The sequence below is a fragment of the Nesoenas mayeri genome, assembly GCF_963082525.1.
Source record: "Nesoenas mayeri genome assembly, chromosome: Z".
NCBI lineage: Eukaryota > Metazoa > Chordata > Aves > Columbiformes > Columbidae > Nesoenas > Nesoenas mayeri.
In genome coordinates, this window is record NC_137542.1 from 5,799,909 (window position 1) to 5,814,890 (window position 14,982).

At 44.6% G+C, this 14,982-nt stretch overlaps 1 protein-coding gene across 1 annotated transcript; it reads left to right on the plus strand.

Moving 5' to 3' along the window:
* The first annotated feature begins 12,855 nt into the window (after positions 1-12,855).
* RPS23 (ribosomal protein S23) lies at positions 12,856-14,982 on the plus strand. The gene is made up of 4 exons (XM_080362988.1): positions 12,856-12,951; positions 13,227-13,386; positions 14,264-14,384; positions 14,787-14,982. Exons 1-4 carry the CDS (start codon positions 12,948-12,950, stop codon positions 14,931-14,933), a joined length of 432 nt encoding a protein of 143 aa, XP_080219114.1. The 5' UTR covers positions 12,856-12,947; the 3' UTR covers positions 14,934-14,982.

The following is a 14,982-nucleotide window of genomic DNA, read 5'->3' on the forward strand; positions in this document are numbered from 1 at the left end:
GACGTGGGAGCCACCACTAAGTACCACAGTATGACAAACACTATCAGCCCCATGGCAGGCACACGTGGGAGGCAGGCAAGTTGAATCGTAGAACAGTCTGGATTGGAAGGGACCTTCAAAGCTCATCCAGTGCCACCCCTGCCATAAGCAGGGACATCTTCACCAGCTCAGGTTGCTCAGAGCCCCGTCCAGCCTGGCCTGGGATGTCTCCAGGGATGGTTCATCCACCACCTCTCTGGACAACCTGGGACAGGGTTTCTCCACTCAAACTGTAAAAAATTTCTTCCTCATATCCGGCCCAAATCTCCCTTCTTTAGTTTAAAACCATCACTGCTTGTCCTATCACAACAGGCCCTGCTGAAAAGTCTGTCCCCATCTTTGTTATCAGCCCCATTTAAGTACAGAAAAGCCACAATAAGGTCTCCCCGGAGCCTTCTCTTCTCCAGGCTGAACAACCTCAGCTCTCTCAGCCTGTCCTCATAGAAAGTAATTATATATGGTAACTATATATAGCATATATAAGTGAAGCAGCTCCACCAAAGTACTCCAGCTCCTCACTCTGTTTATTAGCGATGCCGGCTGCCTCTTCACCTCTTGCACAACACATGCAGCCCCGTTAGAGGAAGGAGAAGAACAACCACCATAGCAAGGCTGGCAATCACTGCTTTGTCCCACCACAGCCCAACCGCTGTGGCACCGACAGTGTATCAGCGGCATAAGGGAAGGATCCCCTCCCGGTTTTGGGGCAAGCATGAGCTGACGTTGATGTTATCGGGTGTGTCAGCTGCCTTTGACACTCATAACCCCGAGGTGTCACAGACGTGCGTGATCTGTGACAGAAACGGTTGGCTGTCCGTAGCCATCCAGCTGCCAACTAGGCAGCCTTCCCAGTCAAAAGGCAAGCTGGAGAATTCACAGGCAATCTCTGGCCGTGAGGAACTTTTGTCATCAGCTGGAGCATGTTTAATAGAACAAAAAAACTGAAAGAAAAAACGGGAAAATAACAACACATTAAAAATATGTATTCCTTTTAGTATATAAAAATTTTAAATACATGTATAAGAGACATGAAACTAAACAGTGCTGGAACTGCCTTCTTCACAGCCTGCAAAACTACCAGCAAATGGTGGCTATGCCTGCAAACCAGTGACAGAAAATTATTTTCAGCATGTTGAATTAGACTAGAATTTTATTATTTTTTCCGATCACTCTATCCTAAAACTCCAAATTCAGTTGCACACATGGTATATGTTTGGATGACTAATATTTTTCCTTATCAGGTATTAAATAACTAGACCAGATACATGCAGACATGCATGTTGTATGTTGAATTTACCATACCAAGTATGTCAGGAGCCCACACGAAATTGGATTAGCCCTAATACAAAGCAGTGGGATGACTAATCGCTATGTAAAACCCAATTAAATAAGATTATAAGTATAAAGAAGTGTAAATTCCCTCTTATCAAATTACATTATCCATCTACATAAGATAACTAAGTCTGGGTTGTTTGTCTGGAAAAGTTCACATACACTCCAGCCCTGGACTTTCAGGTGGGCGTTTTTTTGTCCATTCAGAATAACAAATAACTCACACTGTCTTTTACTCTTCATACGGTTCCTCTGAGAAACTGCATCAGATGGTGAAATGTGCTCTACTGCAGTACTTAAATTCCTTCAGAATTATCAGACTAATACTAACAACATCTAGCTGCTGGAATAGTTTCAATTAATTCATGAAGCATTTAATTGGGAAATGACATGTGAACCTTCAAACGCACTAAAAACAAAGTCATGTCGAAAGGTGAATGTTTGCTGAGCAGCTGGTAGCAATGAACAGGCTGTAGTCCTAGAGACACTGCTCATAAATAATTTCAATGAAGTTGTTAAAATTATAAATGTGTAAGCATAGGGAGCCCAGATTCAGGGCAAAAGGGAGTTCCTTCTCAAAAACATCTTAAAAATCATGTTATTAAATTTTAAATGTAGCTATTTAAGTTCTATCACTAAGAAATATCTACAAAGCCCATGACTCTTAGAGTTTAAATTTTAAGGATTGTGTCATATTTTGATAGCCTCATGTGATTTGACACAGGGAGACAGATTTACATAATTATTTTACAATGTACTGAGTACTGGAGTTTGATCTGCACTTTAATGGATGCCCAATAAAAACTGGATCAGAACAAGAAGATACTCAAGCTTTCGATTTTAATATTAAAAAAACTCCAAAAAACTGAGCTCATAGAAGTTATAGCAAATTAGTGGTGTACAGGCACAATTCCACTGCCACTGAATACAAAGGCAAAATCTCCATCCAATTCACTGACACCAGGATGGCAAGTTCATTTAGTGATATTTATTATAATAAAATTCATGTAATGATACACTGCTTGCTCTTTGTCAGATTTTGATCTGATTGCAAAAAAGCGCAATTATACTAAGAAGACACTAACAAATCTAAAAACTGGCAGAGGAGAACAGCAAGTAAGCTATTTAAATGAAAACATATTGTAGTATTTATCGGTAACTGACTACCAGATCTCTTAATACAAGCTTAAGCAAATCGCCACATGTCATGTCCTTCTTGCTTTAAACGCACAGATTTCACTGCCAGCTGTGATTTTTATCAGCATATATATCTGTGTGTTATTAGTAACTTTGGGGCACAACTCAACTAATACCATTTTCATTTTGTAATGCTTGGCTCTATGAAGTCCCCTCTTTCCCCTGCTGTGATTTGGGCTTCATATTTGTATTTCATGAGAGAATGAAATAGCACTATAAACAATGATAAGTCCAAATCTCTAGTAATTTCATAAGTTTAATACTTCTTTACAATACTGAATTCGTGCTTCAAAAATTAATTCTACACAAGTACAATATTTTAGCACCTATGTTGCTTGGAGTGTTTTTTCACACTCTTGCTGTTATTCTATTTATAACTTCATTTTTACATAGAGCAGGGAAAGTCAGTGTGACAGTCATTAAAATGTAATGAAATATAAGACAGATGCCCAGAAAACACTCGTTTTAAAACCATTTCTGGTGTTGTTTATAAAATTGTTTTAAAGTTACATTCCTGAGGCAATGTAGGCTTCAAAATAATTCATTTCTGCATTAGCCCCAGGTGTTTTCAAACGTGAAAAGAAAAATAAAATCACCTCTTGATATTCTAAACTGCGGTCAAATCTGCTTCCACACAGCACAAAAAAAACCAAATTACAACATTTAAAATACGAACTCAATTCCACCGACAGTTTCTGGACACACACTCAGTTACTGACCTGCCATCCGCTGTCGCAATCATGTGCTCCACAGGCACCGTGAATCCCACGTACAGAACGAGCAGGAGGAACCCGAGGGCAGCGTTTCTTTCCATGGAGAAGAGCACCGGTGCCTCCACACCCAGCACATCTGCTCCTCTGGTCCAGCATCAGCCCATGCTCCGCCTGGCAGCCTGACAGGCAGCAGATCCAGCCAGTGGGGGACGGGATTCACCACCACATCACTGCACCGGTACCCACGGGAGAAATCCTTCATGTGCTCGGATTTACTCTGACGGTGGGCGCCTACTGCTGGGACACGCCGGCTTCCTGGTGAATTACAGATTACACATCCTGGGGAAACTGTACCAGGATGTGGGCTGCTTGTTAAGGAAAAAAAGAAATAAAATCGGATGGTCTTGCCCAGCTCTAAAATCACACTGAAGAGCACTTCTTACCTGCACTCAACCCTAAGCTTAAAGAAAGGTGAAGGTGCTGTTTCCAAACAGCTCTGAAATTTCTCCTTCCATATCATAACCAGAGAAAGAATTACATGTATTTTGAAGCCTTATAATACCTTCAGAGTAATAGTATTATTTCCATTTTACAGTAGTGAAAGCAGACGCAGCAAGCTTAGAAATTAAGTGTTTGCAAGCGGTTTCCTTCCTTCAGCATTCAGTTTGTGTGTGTCCAGCTTCCTGGCTCAACTGTTTTTATACTTACAGAGAACTCTAGGCCAGAGCACAGCTGTTAAATGCCCACAGAGTTACGCTGCCTCCGTTTCTGGACTGTCAGGTTGAGACAGCAGGGAGCACACACATCACTGTGACAATGGCAAGCTGGTTCTGGGATGGGTCAGTTCTCAAAAGATACACGGGTCATGGGCGCCAGTACCTCCTCTGCAGACCCTCCCTCCTCACTGGCCTTCTCAAAACAGACATCAGTTGTGCCCATGATGGCAAAGAGCGCTAGGTACACAAGCTGGCTCCTCAGACTCTATGACCCACATGCGCTCTCCCAACATTGCCCACTAATGAAACCTTTGTTGAGGTTTTGACTGCGAGGTGACAACAAACCATGGCAAATGTACTGTTAACCCCCACTTCCCTCTTCATCCCCTCCCTCTCCCAACTCCCCACTAAGGACAGGCGATTGGGAGGGAAAGAAGGACAGAGAGAAGAGAGTTGGAAAAATCATTTTACTAATGCTACCAATAAAAATAGAGAAAATAATACAAAATATACAAAACCAATCTTGAAAGTCCCAGCAACTACAGGGCCGGCACCCGAAGTCCTGGACTGGACTCCAGGTTCCAGTATAGGTTGGGAAAATACATATTAGAGAGCAGTGTAGGGGAAAGGGACCTGGGGGTCCTGGTGGACAGCAGGATGACCATGAGCCAGCACTGTGCCCTTGTGGCCAGGAAGGCCAATGGCATCCTGGGGTGTATTACAAGGGGGGTGGTTAGTAGATCGAGAGAGGTCCTCCTTCCCCTCTACTCTGCCCTGGTGAGACCACATCTGGAATATTGTGTCCAGTTCTGGGCCCCTCAGTTCAAGAAGTACAGGGAACTGCTGGAGAGAGTCCAGCGTAGGGCAACAAAGATGATTAAGGGAGTGGAGCACCTCCCTTATGAGGAAAGCCTGAGGGAGCTGAGTGTCTTTAGTTTGGAGAAGAGGAGCCTGAGGGGTGACCTTATTAATGTTTATAAATATATAAAGGGTGAGTGCCACGAGGATGGAGCCAGGCTTTTCTCGGTGGCAAACAATGATAGGACAAGGGGTAATGGGATCAAGCTGGAACACAAGAGGTTCCACTTAAATTTGAGAAAAAACTTCTTCTCAGTAAGGGTGACAGAGCCTGGAACAGGCTGCCCAGGGAGGTTGTGGAGTCTCCTTCTCTGGAGACATTCAAAACCTACCTGGACATGTTCCTATGCGACCTCACCTAGGCGTTCCTGCTCCAGCAGGGGGATTGGACTAGATGATCTTTTGAGGTCCCTTCCAATCCCAAACATACTGTGATACTGTGATACTGTGACTCTGCGGCCAAATGGAGTTGGATTCAGTCTGCCACAAGCCCTCAGTTCGCAGGGACGACTACCAAGGTCCTCTCCTAATGTCGGCCATGAGGAAAAGGGACAAGATCCTCGTGATCTCCCACTTTTATATGAAGTATGATGTGAACGGCATGGAGTACTTCAGTTGGTCAGTTTTTTGGTTACCTGTTTCTCATTGCCCCTCTCGCGAGTTGTACATCCATCCTTATCAGTCCAGCGACCTTGCACACCATTGCTATGTCTACCAAAACACGTAGCTGGCTTTTCAGAAAAATGCAGCTAATATGAAGGCTTTAGCTGACATGCAAATTCACTAAAAGAAACTTGTTTTTAACAAAACCAGGACAACGTTACATTCAAAGTGACTACACAGGACGAGGAAAGCTGGAATCAGGACACCTACGGGTGGAGCAGGCACAACAACAGAGTCCTGCAGCGTGCTCGTGCGCAGTCTGGCCACCTTCATGAACACAGCCACGGATCTGGACCAGCCTGGAGGGAGCTCTGGGGCCCAGGCAGAGATGGGGTCTTGGTAATCACCTTCCATGTGTGTTCTCACCACTTCAAGGAATGAATCCTGTCTGAAATTGCTAACCTAAAGATATGTAAATCCTTTCATTTTTAGGTTGGCCTGCTCATTTAACAAAGAGTGACTTACAAAACACCTAATCACGAACTACAGACACTACTGACCTTGCAACTTTAGACATTTTGAAGCCCACACAATTAGTTCTTACGTTAACACATATCTCAAGACTGTTGGATGAAGTGTCCTTTGGCTGAATGTTGCTCATTATAGGCCAAAAGGATTATATAATGCAACATGCAAATGCATAACCAACTGGCTCTTTGGGACTGCCCTGAGTGGTGATAAGATTTTGTATATAACACCTTTTACTTTTCTGGCGGCCATGCTGGCTTTTATTCCAGCATCCAGACTTGTGCAACTCTGTAATAAAATATCTTGTCTCTGTGTGTGCTAAATCTGGCTCATTTGTACGCACACTGGGTAAAGAACCCTGTTTTGGGACAACATGTGGGTATCTCAAAAGGAAGCTTTTGAGGACCAGTGCTTAGCTGACATTTCATCACGCTGCACCCTTCTCTACTTAAATATCAGGCAGAACACAGTCACAACCAGCTCCTGCTAACAGCTATGTGTATTAATATATAAATATATACATATATATATATACCTATCTATCTACACACTGCTTTCTTGCTCGGCAGCTAACATCAGCCGCCCGCTGATGTGATCACACAGTAAGCCCTGCTTCACCAATTAAGTGCTTCCATCTGTTGCATTCCAGATATAAGATAAAGATAGGGGATTTGGCATCGTAACTATTAAAAAGGATTTGCCATCTTAATTCATTTCTCCTTCAGTGACACAGAGAATATTCACTAATCTTAAAAATCGCTCAACAGCTTGTCCTCAGTAGTACTGCTTCTATCCAATTTAAGGAGGAATCCAGATACTTATGTGGGAATCACAGCTGGAAAAATGAGATAAGGGAGCGTAGGGATAAACAAATACCATTTGAAAATAATCCCTAAATTTTCTGTGAAGCTCCAGAAATGTATGATGCTTAACTTAGAACCAACAGTACAGAGACATGGCTCAGCTGAAAATTTTAAGCAGCCCTGGGAAGAGGTAGGAATGTCACACACACTTCTAAAAACTGTGAAGCCACTAATGTCACTGGTTTATTAAACATTTCAGTCCTCCTGACCCCTAGTGCCTCCTAAATAAGTGCAGAGGAAAAGGCACAGAGGCCTTCTGGTGGTGCCTTGACATTTCATTCATGTGCTGCTGTTCTCTAAGTGTTCTTCATCAGCATGGCAGCAAAAGCTAAAGAAAAATGCTGAAATACAAACCAGTATGGCACAAATGGAAAAATAATGTGTCCTTTAAGGGCAGTGAAAGTGAGAGAAAGTAGTATAAACAAGACGTGGGAGGCCGCACCTGAAGTCAATACTGGTTGAATCCAAGATAACATCCTGTAGCCCATTCCGTGATAACAGAATGTATCTTTAATTGTACTTCCAGCCTGTGTGTTTCCATGGTGCTATTAACTTCTAGAGGCAATGTGCCTTCTCAGGCCACCATTTCATATAGTCAAAGAGGAGAAAAGTACATGTCTATCTGCTCAGAAACAAAGGAGCTTTTGCAGACAACCAAGAAAACATGTAGCACCAAACTGCTACGGTTAAGCTAGTGTAAATCAATGAAAATATGCTGACTTCCTCACTACATAAGGATATTATGGATGCTGATAATAATTCATTAATTGACAGTGCTCATCTGAAATAATGGTAGAAGCAAAGAGCATCAATAAAAGTCTTTCCTTACCTCTTGACACTTGCTTATAACAACAATAATATTAAACATTTGAAACAGTTCTTAAAAATGTTGCTTTCTCATGAGGTTCAAGCATAAGCAGACTCACGTGGTATCTAAAAAGAAAACAGATCCACTGAAAGCAAAAAGTCATCCTAAGCACTTCATTTTGGTGAAGAATGATGATAAAACCACCATCTCTGCATTATTGAGTTTAAAAGAACACTTGAATGGAGCCTCACATGCAGTGGTCCTGACTGGGGCATGATTAGATGAGCTCTTGTGATTCTATTGATGAATTGCCATTGTACATTTGCCTGTTTTATGCTGAAATCAAGCAAACAAAGCTTGCTCGGCCACATGCTTTGAATACATACATGCACAGTGGACAAAGGGTCAACAGAGGATCATGAGCAAAGCCCACACACTGTTTCATGGAACACACGAAGTGACATTCAACTCCACAAAGGCATCCAGTGAACATCCTGCATGCCAAAGTCAAGAGGAAGTCAACATTTTTGTTTACATCCTTTAAGATGGGCTGTGGTGGGCTAAAAGTGGCCAATATTCCAAATCAGAGGATTAAACTGCTGTTTATCGTCTTTTCTTTCCTCACTCTGGCAAACAGTTTTTGCTCATGATTACTCTTCACGAAAAACTCATCCTTTAATAATAAAGTACCTACTACTTAGTTGGTTTTCACCAACTGGGGAGGCACAGCAGGAGATCTTACTGTACTTTCAACGCTTCTCTATTTTCGGATCTCCATCACACACAGGGTAGTTAAGAAAGCAGCTGGCAACTAAATTCAGTGTAAGGGCTCACAGTTTTGTGAGGTTTGTGAAGCAAAATATCAGAGACTGATAGGCTAGCCAGTTGGTATTGCTGGCACTCCACACACAGCCAAATGTGTCACCACAGTCCAGCAAACCCCCTGTCAAACAGGATGACCACACAAACATTGATGGAGACCCTGAGATTACAGCTGTTCCGCCTGATGCTGCAATGATTATACACATACTGGGTTTGCATGCAACGAATGAGACTGCAGACGTAATTTTAGACATGGATAACTTATCTCTTTGGCTAGCATCTCCTCAGGCAGACAACAGCACAATCTATTTTCAACACAGTTTATAGTTACCTTCAGGTGACATATTGGGTCATCATGAACTGAGCAGCTTTCTAAACTAATTTGTCTCAACCTAAGTATAAGGTATCAGCCACTGTACAAGGTACTAGCACGTGAGATACCATTACTATTTTTTTTACTTTGAGACACGCATTGTTCTTGTGATTTAGATATATCCACAATGCAACAGAAGCATGGACAGAAAATTGGCCTGAATAAAAAGAAAAATCTTGTCACAGTTCCAATGAAATCCTCTCTCTGGGCAACTAATTTGCCTGCAGGGCTTTTAGTCTTCATCTCCACCATACAGGCAGGGATGATGCAAAAATGAATCCTGTTACAACTCTTTTTCCTGCTCCCTTCCTAACAACACCAAAAGATGCCAATGTATTGCAAGAAATCTTCGTACAGACTCCAGGCCCTACTGCCAGCTGGTCTGGATGGAGACTGGATCAAGAATGAAGCTTGATCCTCAGCCAGCTTTTGGGGAAAGTGAGGGGCAGTGACGGGAAACACACACACACACACACACACACACACACAAAACAAACAAACAAACAACACAAAACAAAGCTCAGTGTAATAAAGGTAGATCTAAAATCATAGAGTCACAGAACGGTTTGGGTTGGAACAGACCTTCAAAGCTCATCTGCTCCAGCCCTCCTGCCATGAGCAGGGACATCTTCACCAGCTCAGGTTGCTCAGGGCCCCATCCAGCCTGGCCTGGGATGTCTCCAGGGATGGTTCACCCACCACCTCTCTGGCCAACCTGGGACAGGCTCTCACCACCCTCAGTGTCAAAAATTTCTTCTTCAGGTCTCACCTCAATCTCCTCAATCTCCCTTCTTTAGCTTAAAACCATCACCCCTTGTCCTATCACAACAGGCCCTGCTAAAAAGTCTATCCCCATCTTTCTTATTGGCCCCTTTCAAGCACTGAAAGGCCACAATAAGTTCTCCCCAGAGCCTTCTCTTTTCCAGCTGAACACCCAAACTCTCCAAGCCTGTCCTCCCAGCAGAGCTGTTCCAGCCTCTGATTATTTCTGTGGCTCCTCTGGCCCCTCTCCAGCAGGTCCATGTGTGTCCTGTGCTGAGGACCCAGAGCTGGACACAGGACTCCAGGTGGGGTCTCACCAGATAGGAGCAGAGGGGCAGAACCACCTCCCTCCATCTGCTGGACACACTTAGACGTAGCCCAGGATACAGTCAGCTTTCTAGGCTGTGAGCTCTCATTGTTGTCTCATGTCCAATCTCTCATCCCTCAGCACCTCCAAGTCCTTCTCCTCAGGGCTGCTCTCAATCCCTTCATCTCCAGCCCAGGTTGATACCAGGAGTTGCCCCTACCCAGGTGCAGGACCTTGTGCTCCTGTGTGGAAGGAGGTCCCAACACCTGTGTATCTCCCTTCCCCAGAAGAACATAACTGTGGCAGCCAGAGGGTCTGTTTTGACCACCCACCAGTGTTTTGTAAAATACTTGCTATTCAAGAAAGTCATAGGCTCTGAGGTACCAGACAAGGTACTCACAGCCCTAATTCTCCCTCTATTTTCAATTCAATCTCCTTTTTGTTGTTCTCCCTGCTAAGAGGCACATGAGGAAACCCCAAAAGCATCTCACACACCTGCAGACGGGGCTGTGCTAAGGAGACTACAGAGGGACAGGGATGTGAGCGGTGGGGAGCAAGGGACCGGCTGCAGTGAGGTCGCTCCTGAGTCCCCCCGGGTTGAGGCTACAGCTCCACGGGACATCAGAAATCAGATCTCACAAGGAATGCTGGAGATCAGCTTATAGCAGGAGTTTTAAGCTAAATTGTGGGATTTTGAGTGGATTTATCTGCTCAGCCAACTGAAACATTGAATTTTAGAAGCACTTATGTAGCACTGCTGGTGTTCTCCAAAGAAAACAACCCTTTTCCACCAACAGTGTGTTTTTGCAGTGAAAACCAACCAAAATTGGTTGGCCTTGTACAAGGGCAAGGAGAAACCAAGAACATAAGTTCCTTTTCTGCAAGCTACAGTACCAAAACACATTTAAATATGATTATTTTTGTATGCCTTTCGGTGCTATAATAAATGGTTTGTATATACAAACATTTCTTCTGCATTTTATTAAACACAGGGTGACATGTCTGAATGAACTTTTTTGCAATGGATAACACTAACTAAACCTGAGCACTTCTCTTTGGTTCGGCATCAAACAAACAATACTAATTTTGAAGAACAGGGTGAAATGAAGTAAGAATGTCGTAACTGAAGTGTCCCAAAGTCCTACTAAAGTTTAAAAAGAAACAGCAAAACCTACAGTACCATTATCTTTCCTAGATCTTAGTGAATATTTGTGCACCAGATGCCAAAGTTCGTTGCAGAATATTCATTTTATTTATTCATCAATCTCCTTCCTAGTCAAATTCTAAGTAATAAGGATTCCTAATACTCTTAAGATTGTAAAGTAAAGCTGCAGCATTTTCACATTAACTTCCCTGTTCTGAAAATTACCAAATAACGATCACATTCTCCACATTGGAATCACATCTTCTAATGAGCTGCTTTTTGTAACAGTAATGTTTGCTCCTGAAACTGTTGCTAAGTTTTGTTGGGTTTTTTTAATCATTTAATGTTTCTTGATTGTTTATTCTACGGATTGAACGTAAAAACAGCCCTGCATAAACAACATATTTTCCATTTAAGCTGTAAACACAGGTTGTGTTAATAAAGATACATTAATGCCCCTTCACAGCAAACCCAAAAAGGGAAGTAAATGTTCATGACTTTTTGTTTTAGGAAGCGGGTTGTTTGAACGAGGCAGCTGTGCCTGTTTGGTTGGCATCTGCAGACTGCTAGTTTGGCAGTATGGACTGACAGCAGCTTTCAAACTTAATAAATGCTTGTTGATTTTAGAGTTTCACTGTGGTGTAGATGCACTGGAAGACTTGGGGGCAATTTAAGTCAAATGCTGGAAGTAAATCCTGGCTCACCTACCATCGCAGCTCCTCAGTATCTTCCTTGCTCACCCTAAATACACTGTATGTGAGATTTCTGCTTTCTCACCCTGTGAGCAGCCTGGCAAGCACCTGCTGCACACACCTAATGAGGATACAGCAGAACCAAGGGCTTGGTGAGCCTGAAGAACACTGTGGCAGAAGAAAGGGGCCCCCCAAGCTGCAGCTGAGGCCATTCCACACAAAACAGGGCTGATACCAGCACGGCCTCCGCACTTTGAGACGGTTCCTTGCGTGTTCCACGTGCGAGTCTCATCCTCCACAGACAGCTCTGCAAGTGGGGAAGGGCCGCACAAGCACCATTTGGTGAGGACAACATGCACCTCAGCGCCTTTCACACCCTGCTGTTCCATGTTTCCTCAGAAAGCTGAAGCGTCCTTCCACAGAATCATTTTGGTTGGAAAAGGCTCTCTAGACCAATAAGTTCAACCTTTAACACAACTCTAGCACTAAACTATGTCCCTAAGAACCTCATCTAAATGCCTTTTAAACACCTCCAGGGATGGTGACTCCACCACTGCCCTGGGCAGCCTGTTCCAATGCCCAACAACCGTTTCCAGGAAGAAATTTTTCCTAATATCCAATCTGAACCTCCTCTGGCACAACTTGGCCCATTCCCTCTTGTCCTATCACTTGCTACTTGGGAGAAGAGCCCAACCCCCTCCATGCTACAGCCTCCTTTCAGGCAGTTGCAGACAGCGATAAGGTCTCCGCTCAGCTCCTGTTCTCCAGGCTGAACAGCCCCAGCTCCCTCAGCTCCTCACCAGACCTGCGCCTCACGCCCCTCACCAGCTTGGTTCTCTGAACTCTCCAGCACCTTTCACTGCCTCACCTCAAGGAAGCGGCCGACACGCCGCATCTCGTGCCTGCCCCGCTCCCTGCGAGCCCCGTAACTCGCAGGAAAAATAAAAGAAAAGAAAAATAAACACGACTAAACACATTAAAACTGACACCACGTCTTCCCGCCGCCACGACCCGCTGATGGACCCGCGCTCCCGCGCTCCGCTGCGCCGGGCCAGGCTGCCCTTGGCGCTGCCGGGCGGGACTTTCAGCCAGGCGCGGCGCGGGCAGCCCGCGGGGGCCTGGCGGGCGCAGCTAGGCGGCGCGCAGCGGGCGGAGCTCGCTCTTTCTCGCCCGGCCGGCGCGCAGGAAGGATGGGTGAGCGCTGCGGGGCCGGGGGACGGGCCGGGCCGGGCCGGGCCGGGCTGGGCTGGGGCGGCGGGGGCACCGCGCAGGGCGTGCGGGGGTTCGGTAGCGCTCTCCTTCCCCTGCCCCGCCAGCCTGCGGCCGGCGCTGGGCCCTCCGGGCACGGCCGGCGTGGGCGGTAGCGGCGCGGCCGCCATTACCCAGCGCAGCGCGGCCGGGCCTGGTGCACACCCGGGGCCGCGTCGCTGAGAGCGGGACCCTCACCCCTCCGCGTCCTTGCTCCGCAGGGAAGTGCCGAGGCCTCCGCACCGCCCGGAAGCTCCGCAGCCACCGCCGCGACCAGAAGTGGCACGACAAGCAGTACAAGAAGGCGCATCTGGGCACGGCGCTGAAGGCCAACCCCTTCGGAGGGGCGTCCCACGCCAAGGGGATCGTCCTGGAGAAAGTGTGAGTACAGCAGCTCCCCGTGTGCCGGCCGGGGCATCGGGCTGCCCCGGGGAGGCCTCGGGAACGTGGGGCCTTCGGGAGCGACCTGTTTTCCGAAAATGCGTGAGGTTTTTCTGTCTGTAGCAAGCCACGTTTCTGTTAGTTCCCATGTGCTGGGCGTGGTTTATTTGTCCAAGCGGCTGTGCTGAACGGTATTTTTTATCCTACATGTGTCACTTCAAAAAATTCTGCTCATGTAGAAGCAAAAGAACACATATATTCTACTCATTCAGGATTTGGGGCATATACTCTATTTCATCAACCCAAGCACTTTGTGAATTCTCAACCTTGAAAGTCTGAAATTTTGATAGATTTCTCCAATGGTATTGGTTTAGATTTGATGTTCACACAAACTTTTGGCGTTACTGTTCTAAAAACACGCAAAATATACTAGAGAAGTCTGTAATGTTTTATTCATGTAAATAATTGTCCAGAGATGGACTGATCTCTGATGGGGCAGAGAAGATGAACTACATGTGTGTGACTTGTGTCAAAGATGCCATCTGCTTGTCTCTGGCCTGTTCTTTTTCATAACTTAAATCTTCACTGGGACACTGTCAGTGTCCCAAGGTGTGCCTCCTTTTTTTTTTCCCTCCACATTATTTACTAAATTAATATGTGTTTGTAAGTGATTGATTTTCAATTTTTATTCACCTTAGAAACTGAGCTTTTATATAGAGAGAAGCTCTAAATAGATCACTAATAGTTTTGGTTTTGAAACACAGATGCAACTTGCATTAAGTACAGAGTAATTCACTAATTTGTAGGGGTGTAATGAGTATCTGTTACTTCATCAAACAGATTTTTGCTAATTTATTTTCATGTGTTTACATTTTAGTGGAGTAGAAGCTAAACAGCCCAACTCTGCCATCAGGAAATGTGTTAGAGTCCAGCTGATCAAGAACGGTAAAAAAATAACAGCTTTTGTTCCCAACGATGGCTGCCTGAACTTCATTGAGGTAATTTTGAAGAAGTGATTTATAAAAAGTTGTATGTTATGGTAAAGAAACACATAATTGACAGATTCAGGGCATGGTTAAACAAGGGTTCATGGCATTCTGCACTATGTGAATCTTAAAGCAGTTACTGCAGACACACATGAAAAATTACTAGAGGTGATTTTGTACTTTCCACTCTTTAGCAAAGTTCTCAGCCACACTACTGCAAAGCTAAGTAACATCTCCCCTTATCACATAAGGGGATAATAGTCGTTATTCCTGTATCTCTATCAATAGCCTTAAGTATTTCCACCCTTGCCTTAAAAAGTCTAGACTGTGGCTCTTAATTTAATGTTTCCTGTTTCGGAAGTGTGCACGGGTTTAATGTTCGCAGCTCTGTAACCACACGGTCTTTCATTGCAGGAAAACGATGAGGTTCTGGTTGCTGGTTTTGGTCGGAAGGGTCATGCTGTTGGTGACATTCCTGGAGTTCGCTTCAAGGTTGTCAAAGTAGCCAATGTTTCTCTGCTGGCCTTGTACAAGGGCAAGAAGGAAAGACCAAGATCATAAATTTAGATTAATTTGCCAAGAATGTCAATAAAATTTTTGATTGGAAAAA